At 43.8% G+C, this 22324-nt stretch overlaps 1 protein-coding gene and 1 pseudogene across 1 annotated transcript in view; both read left to right on the forward strand.

Moving 5' to 3' along the window:
- UNC45B (unc-45 myosin chaperone B) overlaps positions 1-8482 on the forward strand; it is a 30725-nt gene extending 22243 nt beyond the window's left edge. The window contains exons 15-20 of the mRNA XM_023522867.1: positions 791-857; positions 1701-1814; positions 2179-2294; positions 3148-3265; positions 5389-5544; positions 7272-8482. Of these exons, the coding sequence (XP_023378635.1) occupies positions 791-857; positions 1701-1814; positions 2179-2294; positions 3148-3265; positions 5389-5544; positions 7272-7532 (832 nt within the window). The 3' untranslated portion in view covers positions 7533-8482. The remainder of the gene's footprint in view (positions 1-790; positions 858-1700; positions 1815-2178; positions 2295-3147; positions 3266-5388; positions 5545-7271) is intronic.
- A 313-nt stretch (positions 8483-8795) lies between these two features.
- On the forward strand, positions 8796-8914 carry LOC111731275 (annotated as a pseudogene).
- The last annotated feature ends 13410 nt before the right edge of the window (positions 8915-22324 follow it).

The following is a 22324-nucleotide window of genomic DNA, read 5'->3' on the forward strand; positions in this document are numbered from 1 at the left end:
GGGGTCCGGAGAGGAGACTGAAGGGGATCAACGTTGAAAAGTGACATGGCAGGGCAGGTCATCACAGGTGGGAGTTTATACCAGGAGGAAAGAGGTCATTGTCCATTTAGGTTACCTGGTTTCCACGTTTTGTGTGGGACTTGATATTCCAGAGATAAAAAGCACACTTTCTGTGCAGCCTGATGGGGGAGGCAGACAAGATCACAGTTACAATACGATACAATGGGTGCCATGATGGGGGAAAGACAGAGGGTTGGTTGGAGCACAAGCAGTGGCACCCAACCAGCCAGACTGGAAGATGGGCCGCCAGAAAGGCCTTCTGGAGGATGTGACAACTCAAGAGAGCCCTGAAGGAATAAAAGGAGCCACACAATTTCAGGGGTAGGAAGGTTTCCAGGTAAAGGATGTGCAAAGATACCAAGGATGGAGAAAGAATGAATATGGGGTTCTTCTGCAATTCATGGAGGAAATGGAGTGCACAAGAAGGAGTAGTGCTAGGTAATACCAGAGAGGGAGACAAGGGCTGGATCACAGAGGTCCTGGGGTGCCTCAAAGTTTAGGAGTTTCTCCTGGGTGGTAGGCAGCAAAGAGCCATTCATTGGGCATGGCTCTTTTCAGCCTCACGTGGCCTCACTTCCTCCCTAGCCACTGTTTTCACAGCAGTATCTTCCCAAGGTGGCTAATTCTGGGGCATATGCACTCTGGTAGCACTCTCCAGGGCTTCAGTGGATCTGACTGGCTGGCCTGCTGATGCCTGGTGCATTAAACAACCTTTATACTTACCCTACAGGGTATTCCTGGCACTGTGTGACAACCCGAAGGACCGAGGCACCATTGTGGCTCAAGGTGGTGGCAAGGTATTTGGGCTGATTAAGTTCTTACCATCCTAGAAGTTGCTCCACTGGGGAGGAGCACATGTGTATGTGTGTGTATGTGTATGTGTGTGTGTGTGCACACACACGTGTGTGTGTGCATGTGTGTGTTTGCATGCATGCTGTTTGCCCGGCCCAAGAAGAATGTATTCCCTGCCCCAACCCAATCTCCTGGCATATAGTCATTCAGGTATATGTGACATCTGTGCTCATGGCCCCAGTCTAGTTTCTCCCTGATTCTGTGATGTGTCATGGGATGTACTGTAGAACCCTGTCTATCCTCCTGGCTATTGGAAGGAAACCCGGTGCAGATATAGAGACTGTGGATTTTGCTGTAGAAGGCTTGCTCATCCTCTTTTTAGCTGCATAACCTTGGACCAATTATTTAATCTCCCCGAGCCACAGTTTCCTTATCTGTATAACAAGGGAGAAAAGAATCACACACTCATTTTGTAGAATATCACAAGGATTAGAGGAAATACATTTAAAGTATTGGCTCATAGTAGGTGCTCAATAAATGGCTGCTGTTATGACTAGATTTGATTTAGGCAGAAAGTGAAAAACCAGTTTTTGATCTACTTATTTCTTCAAAGCCCAACAAACGTACTGATGGTAGGGAGAATGGGGTGAACCTTTGATGTATACTGGGACCCAGGGAGTGTGAATCTGTGATTAAGTATTTTATTGTTTTCTACAATGCTCAAGAGTTGATTATATCACAGTCTTCCTGAACTTCTAATGGAACAGACAGAAAACTGCTAGAGAGGGAAGATGGGGAGAGAGGCCTCTGGATTGCTGTGACAGAAATGACTGTGCCCTTTCTTGCAGGCCCTGATTCCCTTGGCTTTGGAGGGAACAGACGTGGGCAAGGTGAAGGCAGCCCATGCCCTAGCAAAGATTGCTGCCGTCTCAAATCCGGACATCGCCTTCCCTGGGGAACGGGTGGGTGTCTGGGTGGTTGGGATGGAGGGATGGGAAGAGTCTCCTTTGCTTCTAGGTGCCTTTCTCCTTGTCACCCTGCTCGTGGCCTGGGAGGGGGCCTGGTGCTGCCACAGAGAGGGCAATGAATTGGAGGCACTTGGATTCCAGGCCTGGCTCTGCCTGTGACCAACAGGGCTGTCTTCTCGGGAACCCATCCCACCTGCTAAGAAAAGGAAATGATCCTGTTTCTCAGGATCATTGTTAAGTCGAACCAGACAATGGGTGGGCAAGTGCTTTGGAAATTCTAAAGCTCGGTACCTATAAATGTCAGGAACTGAAGAAACATGGTCTCCACCTGACCCACCCCTCGACCTCTCCCCTCCAGGTATATGAGGTGGTACGGCCCCTTGTGAGACTCCTTGACACACAGAGGGATGGGCTCCAGAACTACGAGGCTCTCCTAGGCCTCACCAACCTGTCTGGGCGCAGTGACAAACTTCGGTGAGTGGTGTGTGGAGGGAGCAGGAAGGAACAGAGGTGTCCCATGAAGTGTTTGGTTGAATTTTCCCACGTGCGAAAACTGTTCTCTTCCTAAGGCAGGATCAAAGGCAGTGGGTAGACACAACAGTGGGGGAGGGGGGGGATTTGAATTAGCACTTGGAAAAGCCACATGGTGAATGTACAAAGCCAGAGGTGACAGTAAAAAGACACTTCTTTCTGAAGTCGTAAAAGGGTATCCAGGGGGATGAGTGGGGAGAAATTGTATTCCTTCTTAGAAGCAAGAGATGGTGGAGTGTATTGGATTGAGATTCTTTTGGTGGCAAGTGGCAGAAAATCAGCTCCAACTGGTTTAGGCATAAAGGGAATTTACTGGCTCATGTAAATATAAAGACTGGAGTACTCCAGATTCAGGTGCCGCTTGATGCAGGGGTTGCAAAGCTGTCCTGGAGCCTGGTTCCCTGCACCTCTCCTGTCTGTGTTGTCTTAATTCTCAGATGGGCTTTTCCCCTCTCTCATGGGCACAAGGGTAGCTCCAGACCTCACATCTCGGCTTCATATCCAGCAGGAAAAAGAAAGAATTTCTCTTCCTCAGCAATAATACAAAAGTATCTCCAGCTGGGTGACATGTTCATCTGAGAACCCATTATTGTGGCCAAGATGCTATGCTATGTCATTTAGTTTATGCCCACTGGTGCCCCTCCTGGAGCTGGGGGCAGGATCAATGCCCCCATGCTGGTTGAGGATGTGGAAGGGACACCACTAGGGTGAGGAAGGGCCCTTGAGTGGCCCAAAACCCCAAGTGCTCACTACAGAGGACTCAGTGGCCTTTCTTCGTCCACTCTTCCCACCCTAGGCAGAAGATCTTTAAGGAGAGGGCCTTGCCAGACATCGAGAACTACATGTTTGAGAATCATGACCAGCTGCGGCAGGCGGCCACCGAGTGCATGTGCAACATGGTGTTGAACAAGGAGGTGAGGGGGCTCAGCCTGGGAACGGGGAGTGATCAAGACATAGAGAGTCAGGCCACAGGCCAGGGCCTGGCATGAGACTGGGAGCTGCTAAAATGGTATTAAGGTAGGATTTTACCTGAGAACTCAGAAATCCCCAAATCTTTTCTAGGTTACAGCCGCCTCCCTCTCTGTAGGGATCCTGGGAGGAATATATGCACAAAGGAGACAAAGGCAAACATACAAAGTAATATTATCCTTGCCTGGGGCTTTGACCCTAAAGCTTGGGCTGGATGAGATAGAAGGTACCATTGCTCTAAGTTATTTAGGTCTAAATAATCTCATAACAAAGCAGGATATGAGACCAGGGCCTCCTACAAGTCAAGGGAGGCTAAACTACTGCATTTGTTGAAGTATATATATATAATGCAAAAAGTTATAAACAATTTTAGAATATTTTAAATGTTAACATTGAATGAACTATCGCTGTTTCCGTAGAAACTGCATTGCACTTATAACCATGCTCTTCATAGAATAATTCTAGGATGTATAACAATACTATGAATTCAGAACATGTCAATGGCCTCAAGGTCCAGAAATGGGGTAAATTATAACCATATGATGAATGAATGTTTCCTTTATATCCTGTCAGAGTATTGTTATGCCTGTAGATATAACCTCATTAGAAGTAACAACAGGGCTTAAATCTGAGGTTCTTCATGAACATAGGAGCCAGGTCAAGTGGCCCTCCTGGGCCCTCATGTAGGCCCCAGTGTGAGACTCACTCTGTTTCTCAATACTTAACTCAAATCTTGGATTTTCTCACTGTTGCAGGAGGAAAACCCAACCCATGAAAGCCTGTTAAAATCAAAAGAAACAAAGCTACTAGGGTCCCCCAGGGAGCTGACCTAAGGCTGTGTGTCCAAGGAAGGAGAGGGGAGAGACAGTGGTAGGCAGGAGTAGCTGTCTCCATGGGAGCATCAGCTGCTGCAACAACCAAAATCAAAATATACATTGGTCCTAAGAGGATAGAAGTTTATTTCTCACTCATATCCTTTCTTGCTCACATTTGCATTAAGTGGCTCACTGCCAAGCAGTGACTCAGGGATCCAGGCTTCTTCAATCATCAAGAACTATCTCCCCCTGTGCCACCTGGGGAGTGTGTTTTATTCAGATGGTGAATAGCGAGAGAGACCACAGGAGAGGCATCTGTAGTACTCTACCATAGTGGCCTAGAAGTGACACGTGTCACTTCCACTCACACCCCACTGCTGAGAACTAGTCACGACCACATCTAGGTGCAAGGGGTGGGGAAATATCTGCCTTTTAGGGCAGCTGCTTCCCATTCACAACTGTGCCCCATATGAGGGGCCGGCACTGACTGTCTCTACCATACTCTCACCTCTGAGGACCACTGCTTCAGCTTCAGGGAGATGCAGGTGGAGGGCCACAACCTGGGCAACTGTGATCTATGACTCCTTTTGAGCTCTACTTCTAGGAAACTTGACTCAACAAAATGCCCTTAAACTTGATCAATCAGATTTTTCTGTAGAGCAGAGGTGTGTGTGTGTGTGTGTGTGTGTGTGTGTGTGTGCGCGCGCGCGCGTGCGCGTGCATGTGTATAGGGTCAGTGAGCTCCGTAGAGACCCTCACCTCAGGAGGCTCCTCTCTTGCTTTTGGATCCTTAGAAAGCTCAGCTCTCAACTGGTGGAGACACTATAGCAGCAATTTAATACCAAATAAACTACCCAATTGTCCCCTGCTCTTGCCAAGCCCCTGTGCCTTCAGGGACTGCAAAGTCATTTTAGGGCAGACCCTGAAGGCCCATCTGTTGTGAGAGAAACATTCTAGGCTTCCCCAAGGGGAAATGAGACTTGGCTCTTCAGGCAACATCTACCCTTCAGGAGTCTGTGCCTGCATTTTTCTTCTGGTGTGGATAGCCAAATGCAAACAGAGTGGTGGAGATTGTAAACTATTCATCTAGCTAATCAGGGAAGACTTCCTGGGGGATGTGGCATGGGTGAGCTGCTCAAAGGAAAGCTCTGAGAGATCCTGGATCTAAGAACGCAGCTTCAGGTTTATCTTTCCCTCCCCAGGCTGGGCAGATGGGTGCATTTTTCTCTGAGCCACATACCTTCTTCTCATAGGTACAAGAGAGGTTCCTGGCTGATGGAAACGACCGGCTGAAGTTAGTGGTGCTGCTCTGTGGGGAGGATGATGACAAGGTGCAGAATGCAGCTGCGGGGGCCTTGGCCATGCTGACAGCAGCACATAAGAAATTGTGCCTCAAGATGACTCAAGTGGTGAGAGTGGGCCCTGGATGCAGGAGGGGGCTGGATGGGCTCTAGGGAATCTCCCCACCCAAGACCATACTCCCCTAAATGCTTCTCTGGGGGAAGGCCGGCCCCCCATGGTAACCCCTCCCCACCCCTGGGTATCTGTTCCTACCACCTAAAGAGAGAAGAGTCTATACCCTTCAGCTCTTTATATTCATTGTTTGGACTTTCCCAGTTTGCCAATTCAAATCCCTCCCACTGAAGTTTCACCCACTGCATTTGGTGGTGCTTATAATTCATTACTTAAGAATAATAAAAATAACAACAACAATAACTACTGCTGTGAGGCCCCAAGCTTCCCCAGGAGAAGCATGGATGTGGTTGGGGTACCATGGGGAGCTTGTGGTTTGGCAAAGAGGTGATCCCCACTGACTCATTCCTAGAGAACGATGAACACTGGACCCATTTTCCAATACCTATCAGCATTAAATTTTTCCTCAAACCCTACCACAGCTAGATGAACTTTCATTTCCTTTCTTTGTGGTAGGACGCTCAATGTAGAGTTTACAAAAGTCTGCCTAGAAGCTTGGAAGCCAATAATTTGCCTTTTTTCCCCCTCTGTCTTTTCATTTGAGAGCAGTGCATGTAAAGCTATCCCTGCTGACTAGTAGAGGGTGAGGGTGACAGATACGAGGAAGCAAAGGGGAAATCTTTGGATTAATGTCTAAAATCATCATCCCTGTCTACTTTTACTTGTTAGGCTCTCACTATCCTTCAGCCCCCAATCTAAGTTCTTTCCATGAATCATCTTTCTAAATCATCACAATATTAAGAGGTAGGCATAACAGTTGACAGACGAGGCTCCTAAGACTTGGAGAGGTTAAATAACTTAGCTAAGGTCATACAGTTGGTAAGTGGTTGAGCTTGAACCTGAACACTGGTGTCTCTGACTTCCAGACCCATGGTAACTATTCTACTCTGCTGCCAGTGTATGTTTGTTAAAGGATTAAGAGTCAGGCCTCTTGGTTCTGTTCTTAGTTCCACCTCTGTCTCCTGGGGTGATCGGAGTGGTCTAGAGTCTTGTATTCTATGTGTACAATGGTTGGGCTTCTTCACATCTGGAAACAGAGGAGGGAGATAGAGGTGAGATAGAGGAGAGGATACACTCTACACTCCAGTGTCGATTCCAGTTGAAATCAGGGCTGCTGGGATGCATATCTAGGGCATGCACGCCTGGAGCTCATGTCTCAAGGAGCCTGGGTTGGCAGAAACAGACATGGACCTTGTGCTCAGGGTTAGAATTCTCCTCTCTGAACACCCTTCATCCTCATTCTGCTCAGGCATGCAGTGAGTTTGTCCCTTTGCTTCTCAAGATGCTTAAAAAATAAATGGATGTGTGGATGTTTATTCTCTCCTATTTCCAAATGTGTGAATAGCTAAGTTACTTTCCCTCCCTGGTCCTCAGTCCCTCCACTTGTAAAATGAATGTGATTGGATTATTTCAAGTTCCTTCTAGTTGTCCAATTCCTGCCTTGGCCCTGGTGAGGGGATGGGCATCACTCAGTCAGTCCCAAGGGGCCTAAGTAGGCATATGCTGAGTCCCATACTTGGCACATAACCAGATGTGTGCTTGTCCTTTCAGAGCCCTGAATCTGGGCCTGACCGATGCCTTCTGTTTGTCTTGTCAAAAATCTTCTTTCTTGGTTCCCCCACTGATTCCTCCAATCCTTCCTGATCTACCTTTATCCCTCCAGACAACTCAGTGGTTGGAGATACTACAGCGGCTTTGCCTGCACGACCAGCTGTCAGTCCAACACCGGGGCCTGGTCATTGCCTACAACCTGCTGGCGGCTGATGCCGAGCTGGCCAAGAAGCTGGTAGAGAGTGAGCTGCTGGAGATCTTAACTGTTGTGGGCAAACAGGAACCAAATGAGAAGAAGGCAGCAGTGATTCAGACAGCCCGGGAATGTCTCATCAAGTGCATGGATTATGGCTTCATTAAACCAGTGTCTTAGACAGGAGCCCAGGGATGATGGGGCTGATTCTGTACTGTGCAGAGTTCAGAGCTAGGTACTTCCAGAGTGTCAGTTAAGCTAGGGATCATAGCAGTAACAATGAAGTCTCCATAAAACAAAAATAAAAACAAAAACAAAAACAAAAAACTTGGTTGTTCCCTGAGTTGTGAATCTTCTCCTTGCCCAAAGTTTGTCTGTTTTACTGTCTCTCTTGCTTCCTGTCTCCTTATATCTGTCATGGTCCAGAAATTCTTAGAATATTTTTTATCTGTAATTTGGAAGACAGGTTGGATAATTCTTTCTATATCCATTCCAAAGGCCAGGATAATGGGCTGAAGTTCTTTATATTTTGGAAAATGAATTGAGTGGTAGGGTAGGATCTAAAAGGTGTGTGAATACAGAGGTTAGTGCCGTTGTATCTGGATGTTGATCTGTGCTGATTTTCATATTCTCTCTCCCATACTGTTTGAATAAGGCTGCCTAGAACTGCATGTTTCAACTGCGGTGCCCTGTCCCAGCCCCATGCTCCTTCCCATCACTCAACTGTGAGGGAAATACAGTTCATGTTCAACAGTGTGACATGATTTTTGCAGTTTGCTTGGGAAAATCTTCCATGAAACATGGACATAATGAAAATAAATAAGATCAACTTAAAGTACTTTAAGCAAAAAAAAAATTTCATGGGTTCATATATCTTGTCTATCCAGGGAAAGGTCTGACATTAGATGCAGGGTTCAAATGTTTTCACTGATATTATACCTTAGCTTTGATTTCTTCTGGGTTGACCTTATTTTCTGGCAGACTATATCTCCATGTAGTAGGAAAGATAATCCAGACTTACATAGTTGTTCATGATTATGGAAGAGAAAAGAGAAGACCATTTTCAATAACCCAGAAAAATTTCCAGGGACGACTCTGAAATGTCTAGCTTGCATCACATTTCCATTTATCTCATTGACAGAATAAAGAAGAAAAATAATGTGATTATCTCAATAGATGGAGGAAAAATATTTGATAAAATTAAATAATTCATGATAAAATTTTTCAGTAAACTAAAAATCGGAGACTTCCTTAGTCTTATAAAGATTATCTGTATTAAAATCTACATTCGACATTATATTTAATGATCCCCTTGAGATTAAGAATGAGATGATACTTGCTATTACCAATTCTATTTGATTTTTCACTAGAGATTTTGGCTAGTGTAATAACACAAGAAAAGGAAATAAAAAGCATAAAAATTGAAAACTTAGAAATCTTTCAGTCTACAGCCATGCTAACCTGAACAAGCCTGAACCAGTCTGATCTTGGAAGCTAAGCAGGGTCAGGCCTGGTTAGTACTTGGATGGGAGACCACCTAGAAAGACCAGGTGCTGTAGGCATAAAAAATTAAAAAAATAATAATAATAAGCAATTGTAAACTGACAAAATCCTTGCAATCTGTGAGGTCAACCAAGGGTTGCCTCGCCTAAAAAAAATTAAAAAAAAATTCTTTGAAATTATTTAGACAACAGGATTGTCCATGTCTATAATCTGAAAAAAAAATCTACAAGATTAACACTTAGAAATAGTAAGTAAATTTAGATACAATGGCAATTTACAAAAATCATCTTTCTGTATACCTGTAACAATTAGAATATTAAAATTTAATTGCCATTTATAATAACAGAATACATCAAAAGCCTGGAAATAAATCATCTGAAATATTTTGAAGGACTTTACATAGAAAACTATAAAATATTATTGAGAAATTAAAAAAATTAATAAGTAAGAGATAGTACTATGTTCATGGATCGAATGACTCAACATTATATAGATGTAAATTCTCCCCAAGTTGACATATAGATCTCATGAAATACCAATTGAACTTTGAGCCTTTGGTGGGACAGAAACTAAAGTTGTTTGAAATGTATATGAAAATACAAAGAGTCAGAAATAAAATTACTGTTTTGAAGAAGAATAAAGTTGGAGCAAATGACTTGAACAGGTACTTCATAACCAATAAGTATATAAAAGATGCTCATACTAGTCATTAGGAAAATAGAAAATAAAAATATTATGAGAATGGCTAACATTAAAAACACCGACAAAAAGCAAGCTTTGGTGAGAATGTGGAGTAACTGACTCTTATACATTGCAAGTGGGAAGGTAAATTGCTACAGCCACTTAGGAAAATATATTTGGCAATATTCCCTGAAGGTGTTTGGCAACATCCATTAAAAATGACCAGAAATATGTATGGCCAGCAACTCCTAGGTACACAGCCAACAGAAATATGTACTCACTTGAGCCAAAAAAAAAAACAACCAAAAACCATGTATAAGAATGAGAACATTTTTCATCACAGTCCCCAAGTGGAAGTAACTCCAATGTCCATAGAAAATAAACACATTGGTCGTGACAGACCAATATAAGCGAACAAACGACAGCTACATATAATATAGAAGTAATTTACAAACAATATTCAGTGAAATAAGCTGGACCTAATAATATACTGTATTGTGAATGATTCCATTTATACAGGTTCAAAACCAGATAAAACTAAGCTTATGATATTAAAAGTCAGGATACTGTTTACTTATAGGAAGCAGGGAGTGGAAGGTGATGGGGAGGTACAAAGAGCTTCTAATTTTTGGTCTGGGTGTGTTCACTTTCATCAAGCTTATTATTTGTACGCTTTTCTGTATAATGCTGTTTTTAAAGACTTAAAGAGTGAATAGTGTCTTTCGCTTAGAGTGTGAAGATTACATGAAATAATGAATCTAAAGCACTTGGTTCTTAATATATGAATAGTCAATATTAATTGGCTTCTTTAATATGTTTGATATTCCCTGTTCTTTAGGGTAGTGTTGCAATATGATACCAGAATGAGCTCCCCCTATTTCTGGATCTAAACTTCGATAGGTCACTTGGGAATGGAGGGTGGGGGAGCGGGGAGGGGGACTGACAAGGAAGCACAATTTACATTTGCAAAGTCATCCAAGGAATGGTGGCCACCTGGTCTCAGCGCGTTTAGGAAACTATAGGGTTCTGGCTAGGAAAGCTGGCAGTAGTGAAATGGAGAATTATTTGATCACGGAGGTTCCAAGGCAGAGTAGTTGGAAGGCGCCCCGGTGAAAGCAGCAGTTGGAGCAGGACTGGACCACCAAGGAGCCCCCACGGTGCTACATACTGCGGGTGGGACTCTGGGCTTCTGCCCAAGGACACAAGAGGCGGAGGTGGGAGGGAGCATGGATGGGAGAAGCCCGCTGGTCCACTCGTGATAGCCACCGCTGTCGTCCTTTCAGGCGTGGATCACCGGGTCCAGTAGATTCTGTTGTTACTCGGAGCCCCCACCTCCTCGGCACCCCGGCCGGGTGGCCCCCCTCCCTCCCCCGCGGGGTACAAGGAGCAGACAGACACTAGCAGGAGGCTGGACCACTCTGGTGCCTCTACAGAGACGCAGGCGCGGTGGACGCGCGATCGTGTAGGGTGGTTGTCCTTGGCTCAGGTCCTCAAAGCCTAGCTTCTCCCCACCTCCCAGGGGTCCAGTCTGCTTCGATCACTGTTAGGACTGGGGCTACCGGGCGCGCTCCTCTTTCCGCCAGACGTGGCCTAATCCTGGTTCCACACTGGGCAAAGACTGTTACCAAAGACCAGCGCAGCGGCGGAAAGAACAGAGTGACCCGGCCTGGACATGTAAGGGCGGGTGGAGAGGGAGTGAGGTCAGATGTCACTCCCTCCAGGGGGAGCGCATTCTGGTATCATATTGCAACACTACCCTAGCTGCGTGCACAGGAAGCACAGGGGACACAGAAGGGAGGAGGGGGTGAGTGGGAGTGATTAAAGTGAGGCTGAGGCAGCTTGATGGGACGAACAAAAGGCCTTTTGCCCTCCCTCACGGGCAGGTCTCCTGAGCTCCTGGACGTCCCTCCTCCCCAGGTTCTGAGAGCAGCAGGCTGAGGAGTGGAACAGGAGTTGCAGGTGCACCTGCTGCGCTACAGGTGTACGATGAGTTTAAACCGGACTCTCTGGTAGGATTTTATACGTATTATTCTTATATTCCTCTTTCTAATGGTATCAGTTCTTGTAGAGATCTTTCATTTTTTTTTTACTCTTAATCCTCTTTCTTCTTCCACATGTCATTTCTAAATTTCTATCTCCAATATCACTATTTTTTTCCCCTCCATTTGATCTTCATTTCTTAAGCTTTCTCATTCATTCTTCACCTCATTTATTGAGTTCTTCAGCTCCAGCATTTCTCTTTGGTTCTTTTTTTAGAATTTCAATCTCTTTGATAAAGTACTCATTTAGTTTGTTAATTCTATTCTTGAGTTCATGGAACTGCCTTTTTTGAGTTTTCTTGAATCTCATTGAGTTTTTTCAGAACAGCAATCTTGAATTCTCTGTCATTTAAGGCACAGTCTTTTATGTCTTTATTTTCTGGAGACTTTTCATTTTCTTTTCATATTTCCTTGTTACCTTGGTTATTCGTGGTATTTGATTATTTCTCTGCCTGGACATTTGAGGGAATGAATATTTCTTTTTTCAGCATTTGATTGTTTTGTTCAGCAGGTTGATAAGTAAAGGTCTTTCCTTTGTTTTCCTGTAGATGGTGCTGTAATGCAAGATTTGTTTTCTCTTATCAGTACCGTACTTCCAGGATCTCTGTGTGTGTAGGGGAGTGTTCTCTCAGCGTGAAAAACGCCTGTATTCTCGGAGGCGCGCGTCCTCTTTATTACCCCTTCCTCTCAGCCTCAGGGCACTATCCCAGTAGTGGGTTAAGGCAGGCGATGGGTCTTCGAGCCTGTGTGTTTCCCTGACCACACTCCTATAACTAGAAGCCGCCAGCCGGCAGTGCTTTCTGCACGGCTCCAGGTGCCTCTACCAGGCTCTGCCGCCGTGGGTGGGGAAGAGGTGGGCAGGAGGAGACACGCTTTCAGGTCTATGGCTCAGTTCTTTTCAGTGGGTTTACCCACGCTTAGAGCGGACCACACAGGCTTGACTGTTGTTTCTTCCCCTTTGCGATCCGCCGAGGGCTGCAGGGCTAGGCGGGCCGCTGGAAGGTAAGGAGGGTGGGATTCCCGCCTCTGCGGCTTTGTCTGCTTGGTGATGGCGGCTGGTGGTTCCTGGCCACCCACTGCACTGCTCCTTTGGCTCTGATCCTGGCTTCAGTTTCAACGTGTACCGGTTTCTCAGAGCGGACTGACACCTGATCGACACTAGGCAATAACTTTGCCTAGTGTACATGTGCTTACCCAGAATTCTACTACCATTGGGGTGTTCTTTGGGTGGTCTCTAAGCTGGGCCCCTATTTCTTTGTTCTCTCTGTCGCTCGTGTCTGACTTTCTCCCTGTCGCTCGTATCTGACTAGCTACCTAACAGTAAAATACCAAGTGCCACGGGAAGAGGATAAATCTGTCACTTCCCTTTTCTATGTGGTTTCGCTGATATGCCACCCTGACAGTGATCTTTGCGATTCCAAGGTCTGTGGGCTGTTTCCCCTGTTACTATTGAAGTCCATAATGCATTCCATCGAAATACCAAGGTCATAGATTTCCTTCTGGTTCATAAAATCTTTCATAAACTATGAAAGATTTCAGAGGAAACAGTCAAACTATGGGCCAAAGTTCTGGGATCCAAGCGAGGTAGGTGAGTTTGGGGTCTCTGATACAAATAGGTTCCAGAGATTATTTTTAAATGGCTTGTGTTCTGGATGATGCCTGTGGGCTGCTGTCTTGAAAGTCTTCACAGAGTAACAGCGTGGGACGGGGTGGGCAGGCCTGGGTCTAGCCCACAGTGCCCCACATATCCCAGCACAAATATCTATTTGACTCCTGTTGGGTACCAGTCCCAGAGGTTGAGCCCTTCATGAGAAGAGATTTGCTCTCCCATCCATTCGTGATGGGTGTGGGAGCTAGAAAGAAATCAGATAGGTCAGAGCCTGAGGCAGGGAGTGCTGAATAGCAGTTGAGGATGTCTCCCTGGTCTGAGAAGGGAGAGTACTAGGACTTTGTTCAGGATTGATTGGACTGCTCACATGGAGATGGTAACTGTTAAAAAAAAAAAAAAAAAAAAAAGAAGGGCTGTATACCAACCCCAGGATACCTACCCGTCACCCAAAGAACATACTTCCTGTGACAGTCTGCCTTCCACTAAGCTTAGAGTCTTCGCCCCACCAAATTGTGTTGTCAGGTTTTTATGTAAGATTCTTGCTGTAGTGTGGATAGCTGCGATTGAGTCATAACCATCCATGGCTACCAGTTACGCTGAGGTCGTAACATCATTTTTGCTTTCTGTATAACAAAGAAGCTTTGTAAATAATCTTTTAACATTTAAGAAAAAAAGGAGGGGTAATAGAGGTCATAGGAAAGAGAGGCGGAGCTACTGCTCTTGGAAGAGCTGGTGTCATCTGCAGGTGGCAGCGGAGAGTGTGTCTGTAGCAACAAGTAGAACTGATTCCAGATGGTTTCTTGAGAGTGGAGTTGGGAGTTCCGGGTGCCATGCCAGTAGGGATGGTCAGCCCCTAAGCATTGCAGCAGTTCCTGGGTAATAAATGTTCATCGAAATGAAACACAAATTCCCAAACTCTTAAGCAATTGAGCAGGAACATAGGTTTTATTATCTCCGTACATGTGGGAGAACAGGGAAGAGCTCTTCTTCTATCTTCAGGCTTTCAAATGTGTAAGTGTATATAACCCTTTCAGGAAAAAGGTGTCAATTTAAATGCCGTCAGAGCAGCACATCTTTTAGTTAAACAACCTATCAGGATAACAGACTTTTTAGCTGTTAGTGATTTACTTTCATAGGAAATAGCAACAGTCTTTGAAGTCCAGGTGTTATTACAATTATCCTTTGCCAGAAATAGCATTTGGAAAGGCAGCTGTAAAGGGACAGAGGGACATTATCCTTTTCTTTTCTTTTCTCTTTTTTTTTTTTTTGGCCACCTAGGTCTGTACTATTCAGAGCCAAGCACTGAAGTTTCACTAATTGCTTTGGAGAAAACGAATACCAGATCCAAAAAACACAAAACTTAGAATGTGCGAGGAGAAGGTCAAGGTGGGATTATTATTATGTGGACTGTAGAGCGTGTGGTTTACATCTACATGAGTGCCAAGAATATGGGACTATATAACACAGATTATATCAGACACCTGGTTGTATGGGGGGAAAAGCTTCATAATAGGAGATACATGCATTGCCTACTACTTTCCAAAGAAATATATTATAATACGAATTTTTATAAATTTTGAAAATCAAAGTTCAATCAAATCAATATAGTATTGAAAGTAACATAGTTCTATAAGACTTAGCATAAAATCAGCAGTCTCCTACCTTACCCCTTTTTATTACTCTCCTGAGGTGATGCTTCTTTTGGTATATACCTCTTGGTCTCTATATAGCGCAGGTATTATCTATTTACTCCTATAAGATTTAGTTCTCCCTATCTTCCCCTACCCATAACCTGCCAATGTGGTTACATCATCACTTTGTGTTAGAACAAAATTCAATGTTTACCTTGTTTTGACTCTCTAGTCACAGTTGTGCTAGGTAGTATACTATGACTGCATTTCATTTCCTGTACAATTTTCTGCTTTGCTCAGGATTTTAATCATCTGACTTTTTGTTTGCTTAGTTTTCTATGTATCTAATACTAATTTATCTCCAAATTCTCTGCCTCATACAAGGACACTTGTTAATCAAATACATTAAGTATACCATTGATTAACAACAATTTCTTTCCTCAGAATATATTCCCCCTGAGCCCTCTGCTCTTGGATCCTGACTTGGGGGGATCTCTAGGCCTACTCCTCAGCTGTCATCTTGGCTCTCTCTTTCAATGTATCCTTTTTTCTTTTTCTTTTCCTCAGAATTAGAGCCTTGTCTCCTGGATGGAGTTGTTTACAGGAGTATGGTGTGGGAATCAAGCCAGGGCAATGCTTGGGGCACAAAATTTTCCCTGATCTACAGTAAATATGACATGGGGTTTTATAACTGTTACGAAGATAGGCATAGCTTTCCTCTTTTTAGGGGCTAAATATGGGCAGCAGGAGAGCTATTTGTTAATCACAGATGTTTTTCAGCCCCGAAGAATGATTGCAAAGATGGTGTGTCTCCTCTGCCAATCCCTGCTGTCAATCCAAGGATAAGGAAACTCCTAAAGTACACCTTGGCCCTTCAATGTGGTTGTTCCAAACAAATAGCCTTTGATTTTCCTCCTCAGGGTCTGTAAACCACTCAACACAGAGAACTCCCTGTTCTGCTGACTGTCCCAGTATCTGTATTTTTAAAGTTTTAACATGGGGGTGAGTTCACAAAATGCCAAAAACCCAGCAAGTTTATACTTTAATACTAAGCCAATTTATCAAATTGTCCACTTTAAGTGTGTGCAGTTTATTATCTGTCAAAAAGACCCCAAAAAGCTATTTAGTCTCTCAACCTCAAAACTTCTAGAGGCAAACATAGAAGCAAGTATTTTTACCTTGGGTTCATCAAACAGTTCTTAGAGATGACACTAAATGCACAATACATAAAAGAGAAAAAGTAATATAATGGACCTTGAGAATGTCTCCTACTGACAGGCACTGTGAAGAGAATGGAAATACAAGTCCCTGACTGGAAGAAATATTTGCAAGTAATATATCCGATAAAGAACTTTTATCTACCTAATTTTTATGTAGAATTCGTGAAAGGCAATAATAAGAAAATAAACAACCCAATTTAAAAATCGATAAAAGATTTGAACAAATGCTTCACCAAAGAATGTATATAGTCTGCAAATAGGTACATGAAATGATATTTGACATCATTAGTCGTTAGAGGAATGCCAATTGAAACTGCAATGAGATAACACCACGCACCAATTAGAATGGCTGAAATGACTAACCATATCAGCTGCTGCTGAGGATGTGGAGGAAAGGGGACTCCTGGTAGGAACACAAAATACAACCATTTTGGAAAAGAGTTTGGTAATTTCATACACTTACCATACGACCCAGCTATTCCACTCCTAAATATTTACCCAAGAGAAATGAAAACATATGTCCTTTCAAAGACTTATACATGAGTGTTCAGAACATTTTATTTGTAAAAACCATAAACTGCAAGCAATCCAAATGCTCATTAACAGAAACAGATTTTGGTTATACACACAACGGAATACTACTCAGCAATAAAAAAGAAAACTATGGTACCCATAACATGAGTGAATCTCAGAATTATTCTGAGTGAATAAAGCCAGACAAAAAAGAGTACATACTATAGTACTCCATTTGTATAAAATTCTAGAAAATGCAAACTCTTCTATAGTGATGGAAAGCCAATCATTCATTTAGGGACTGGGGCGGAGGATGGAGACGTGAGAGGGAGAGATTACAAAAGGGCTTTTGGAGATGATATATTTGTTCACTATCTTGATTGCAGTGATGGTTTCACATGTCAAAGTTTTTCAAATCGTACACTTTAAATGCACGTGCAGTTTATTATCTGTCAAAAAGACCCCAAAAAGCTATTTAGTCTCTCAACCTCAAAACTTCTAGAGGCAAACATAGAAGCAAGTATTTTTACCTTGGGTTCATCAAACAGTTCTTAGAGATGACACTAAATGCACAATACATAAAAGAGAAAAAGTAATATAATGGACCTTGAGAATGTCTCCTACTGACAGGCACTGTGAAGAGAATGGAAATACAAGTCCCTGACTGGAAGAAATATTTGCAAGTAATATATCCGATAAAGAACTTTTATCTACCTAATTTTTATGTAGAATTCGTGAAAGGCAATAATAAGAAAATAAACAACCCAATTTAAAAATCAATAAAAGATTTGAACAAATGCTTCACCAAAGAATGTATATAGTCTGCAAATAGGTACATGAAATGATATTTGACATCATTAGTCGTTAGAGGAATGCCAATTGAAACTGCAATGAGATAACACCACGCACCAATTAGAATGGCTGAAATGACTAACCATATCAGCTGCTGCTGAGGATGTGGAGGAAAGGGGACTCCTGGTAGGAACACAAAATACAACCATTTTGGAAAAGAGTTTGGTAATTTCATACACTTACCATACGACCCAGCTATTCCACTCCTAAATATTTACCCAAGAGAAATGAAAACATATGTCCTTTCAAAGACTTATACATGAGTGTTCAGAACATTTTATTTGTAAAAACCATAAACTGCAAGCAATCCAAATGCTCATTAACAGAAACAGATTTTGGTTATACACACAACGGAATACTACTCAGCAATAAAAAAGAAAACTATGGTACCCATAACATGAGTGAATCTCAGAATTATTCTGAGTGAATGAAGCCAGACAAAAAAGAGTACATACTATAGTACTCCATTTGTATAAAATTCTAGAAAATGCAAACTCTTCTATAGTGATGGAAAGCCAATCATTCATTTAGGGACTGGGGCGGAGGATGGAGACGTGAGAGGGAGAGATTACAAAAGGGCTTTTGGAGATGATATATTTGTTCACTATCTTGATTGCAGTGATGGTTTCACATGTCAAAGTTTTTCAAATCGTACACTTTAAATGCACGTGCAGTTTATTATCTGTCAAAAATACCCCATAAAGCTATTAAAAACTGTATGGATGAATGACTGTGAAAAAATAAGTAAAAAATATTTTATTATAATGTAATGAGCTCAATAACCTGCTAGGACTGTAAATTTATGTGCCCGCTATTACTGAGTTTTTTCCATAGAAACTAAATATATGATAGGATTAGTGTTACAGAGACTCAAGTTCTGCACACTCCAGATGAAGACCTTTGTGTACCCCTACATTCATTTGATAATGACCTCCATACCCTGCCCTTTCCCTTGAATATCAGCAGTTTACACTTCTCAGGCCTGCCACGTGCCCTCATAGTGGAAATCTAGTGCTTGGTGTGGAAAACAGCAGACCCTCCTAACTGCCGGTGAAAATTATATTAGCAAAATAAGAGAAAATGCACTCTTCCTCTCAGGTGCATAAAAGCAGAAAGTATTCCATGCTATGAAGTTGCCCTTGTAGATTTATTTTTTAATATCGTGGCAAAGGAATCCTCCAAGACTGTTCCTCTGGCCTGTTAAATGTCTATTAGTCTTGAGAGATACTGTAACTATGAATAGTTGTTTACCTAATGTCCTGTTGCCATGACAATAAAAGCTGAAATTGATTTCTGTTTTCTGATGGACCTAAACATCTGTGAATTTTCATAATCAGGCCAACAGCAGATCATCACAGTTCAATCTCCCACTTACAAGAAGGTACTAAAACTTGGCTCATTTTCTTATTTAAACAAAAGAGATGAAGAGCCTTATGACATTTAAAAGAACACTTCTGAAACGGGACACTATCCTTAGCTGCTCATCTTTCCTGTTCTTCTGGCCACAAGAACTCTCACCTCGGGCCTTGACAGACTCAGTAGAATCAGTTTCTCTTTCTCCACCTAGGCAGGCATACTCTCGCCACCTTCTGGTAGAGCAAAGCCAGGCAAACACTAGGCATCGCCACTGTCTCCTCCTACGGTATCCGCTCTGAGACCCCGATAGATGGATGAATCCTCATGAGCCAATCAAAAGTCCCACCGTCCAGCATACCTTCTCTACCACACTAGTCTTCAAGGATTCCTTTCTGGCTCCTAGACAGCCATGTGCAAAAGGGGCAAGGAATCACTCAGCCTAGCTAGCCTCTGCTGACAGAGGCCATGGGTGCTCTAGTAAACTACTTAATGGGGTATACGAGGATTAAGGGATTATGCTCTTGGATGCTCTAACAGCCGCCCTCTCGGATGCTGTTACGGTTTGAGGACCGAGATGCTAAACCAGGGGGGTCTACAAGCAATCCGCGGAACATGGACGCTTGTAGTGAACTGGACACTGACCGTATTTGTCCTCAGTCCACAACCTCACTGACTTCACCTTCAGGAGCCTCGGCACTTGATTCCTTTAAAGTTCCTCGTGCTCCTGAACTGTGGGGAAATTTTACCAGGCTCGATTTGGTAAGATTTGGCTGTGATGCTGCGTGCCTCTCCCTCCTCAGCTTGTCTGGGATTCCGAACCTCCCTGCTTCCGGGTCCTCCACTGCCCACCTGCCGGAAGTAGCTACCGAGAAATATTTTTCCTAAAAAATTTTCCCGAGAGGGAAAAGAGTTCCCAGGGCAGCGCTCAGACCTGGGTCTGAGCAAAGAAGCGCAAAGAAGCGCGGAGGACTCGTTACCCGTCAAGGTTTCTCCGCTACAGCGCGCCTCCCTCCCAGAGAAAGCGATCGATCCTCACAAGTCCAGAGCAGCGGCCTTGACCCTGCAAGGTCCAGTCCTTGTATCAGCTGAACTCGGTGACACCTCCCGGGATGGGGTACCGCGCAGAAAGGACAGCCATACAGGTTCGCTTCTGTGGACCGGAACCCACCCCGTCTCATGCAAGGACAGTAGCCTTGGTTACCTTTGGTGGATAGATGGGGTGATGGGGTGAGGTGATGGGAAGGTCTTTTGGCTTCTCTATGTTTTCTAGGTTTTTTTGTTTTGTTTTGTTTTGCGGTGGGGGGGGGAGCTGTTTGTTTGTTTGTTTTTAGATTGGCAGTCCTCGCCCTCACCCAAGGAGGGAGATCTGGGTGGAACTCCACATCCTCCAGCCCTACCCGGACGTCCCAGGCTCCGGCGCGTCCTCAGGTCTCTAACCCCTACGCCTCCAGCCCCTGGATTCTGGCTGGCATTACCAGAGCAGCAGTCCCGGCTCTCTGCGGGGACCTGAGGAGGAGGGAGCGTTGCGTCGAGCGCGGACAGAGTTAAACCTCCGCCTTTGCCCTCCCTCCACCCTAGAACTGGGCTAAGTTGAGTCTGCCTCCTTTCTTTTGAGGGTACTTTGATTTGCAAAGGAGTGATGACTGCTGCTAACGGCTCTATCGAAGCCTGCCCGGAGTGTCTCCGTTTGCTAGAACCCCAGCAGGATTAGGCGATGGCGTCTCGGTGAAAGAAAATGGAAACTGTCCGCTGCAGACTTCATCACACTCCGGGTCTTGTCCAAGACCGCAGTTTTCAGTCTGTTCGTTCTAAGTTTATTACCAAACGTGTTCTGGCAGCTCGCAAAGGGTCTGGCTGGGTACCCGGCTCCGCGCGGGACTCTCCGCACATACCCGCGTTTGTGATGCGCACTGCTGCGGGGCGAGGGCTGTGCAGGGAACCCAAGCGGCGGCTCAGCCAAGCGAAGGGTGCGAGGAGCCGGCTGCCTGGGGAATGACCCGAACCCGCGCCCCGCGGGCGTAAGCAGCTTTTGGGGACCTCTAGAGCATTCAGTTAGTTCTTGACTTCAACTGCTCCTCTCCCGGGGCTCCCTCCTGTCTTCTTGGCCCTCTTAAAATTCTGGAGAATAGATGTTTCAACATCTCACTTCCAACTTCCGCGCCCATAGGCCGGAGGACGGCTGGAGCCCTCCTAGCAATCTCTCTCCCACCTTCTCCCCAAGCTCGAGGTCCCAGTGGCCCGGGCTGAGGAAACTGAAGCCGCCTACGAAACCAGGGGCCTGCAGGGACTGGGCCGCCGCAGTCTGGCCAGGGGGCGCTCGCGTGTCTAGGTCTCTTCAAACCTGTGTGTCCTCTTTAACACACTGCCATTTTTCCCTGCCCTTCCATCTTGTTTGTTATTCTGCATTAAATATTCTCCCTTTCTCATTGCCCCACTTCCATTTTTGAACCAAAAGACGGCCAGACCATGACTGTCCCTCTCTTTTCCCTCTTTCCTTTTGAGAGTTAGCTTGTGATGCGCACCGTGAATAATGAGCCAAAGAGCAGAGTTGATGATATGCAACTACTTTGGAAAAGGAAAGCCTGGAAGAAATTAGACAAAAGAAAATCAATGGTATCTCTTCAAAAGTACAGAAAAACAAAGTCCATTTCAGAATCATGTCAGAAATCTATATCCATTAACTTTCATACCTCCTACTTATATTTTAATATAAGCATTTTACAAATATAAAAATTGTTTGTTTCGATACAATAAAACTAAAAATTAAAAACTAAAAACTGTTGCTCCACACTATTCCCCCCACCCCGAGATATTAGTAGGCTTTCCTGAGCTGACCTGAAATGTGAAATCAATATCTGTAAGCCAAGACTTTTAGTTCTAGGACTAAGTCAAAGACTTTGCAACACAACTCAGCTATAAGTTGGGGGTCCACCTTTTTGTATATTGAACCCTTGGTTCTTGTTTACTAAGATCTTTCCATATTTTCTGAGATGATCTTGAGCTGAGTTTGTCATCCACCACACCCCGCAGCAGGAGTGTGTGCACTCATAAGAATTTGGAATGTCTGGAAGAACAGCAAACATGTCACTTTCCAGGTAATTCATTATGGGTGGTTGCTTGGGAATAGGTTGGTTGTTCATCCATTAGGAAGAAAATAGAATTGGACTGCTGTTTTATGTTTTATAAAAAATCAATTACAGAAGCTTTAAGGACTTAAATGTCAGAAATAAACTTTTCGAACTTTTAATAGAAAATGTACATGAATAATTTTGTGTCGTTTGGGTAAGAAAGGATTTCCTAAACCAAACACAAAAGAATTAAACTTAAAAAGATTGATAAATTTTGCTACATTAAAATTAAGAACTTCTGCTCCTCAAAAGGTACCTTAAAGAGAGTGAAAATATTTAACTGCAGACTTGAAAAGATATTTGCAGTCTCTGTAGATGACAAAAGATTGGTATTAAGAATACATAAAAAATTTATACAACATTTAAAAAGAACAAACAATCCACTAGAAAAATGGGCAATAGTTATAAAGATGCATTTCTCAGAAAAGGAAACACATACT

The sequence above is a fragment of the Pteropus vampyrus genome, unplaced genomic scaffold (assembly GCF_000151845.1).
Source record: "Pteropus vampyrus isolate Shadow unplaced genomic scaffold, Pvam_2.0 Scaffold358, whole genome shotgun sequence".
NCBI lineage: Eukaryota > Metazoa > Chordata > Mammalia > Chiroptera > Pteropodidae > Pteropus > Pteropus vampyrus.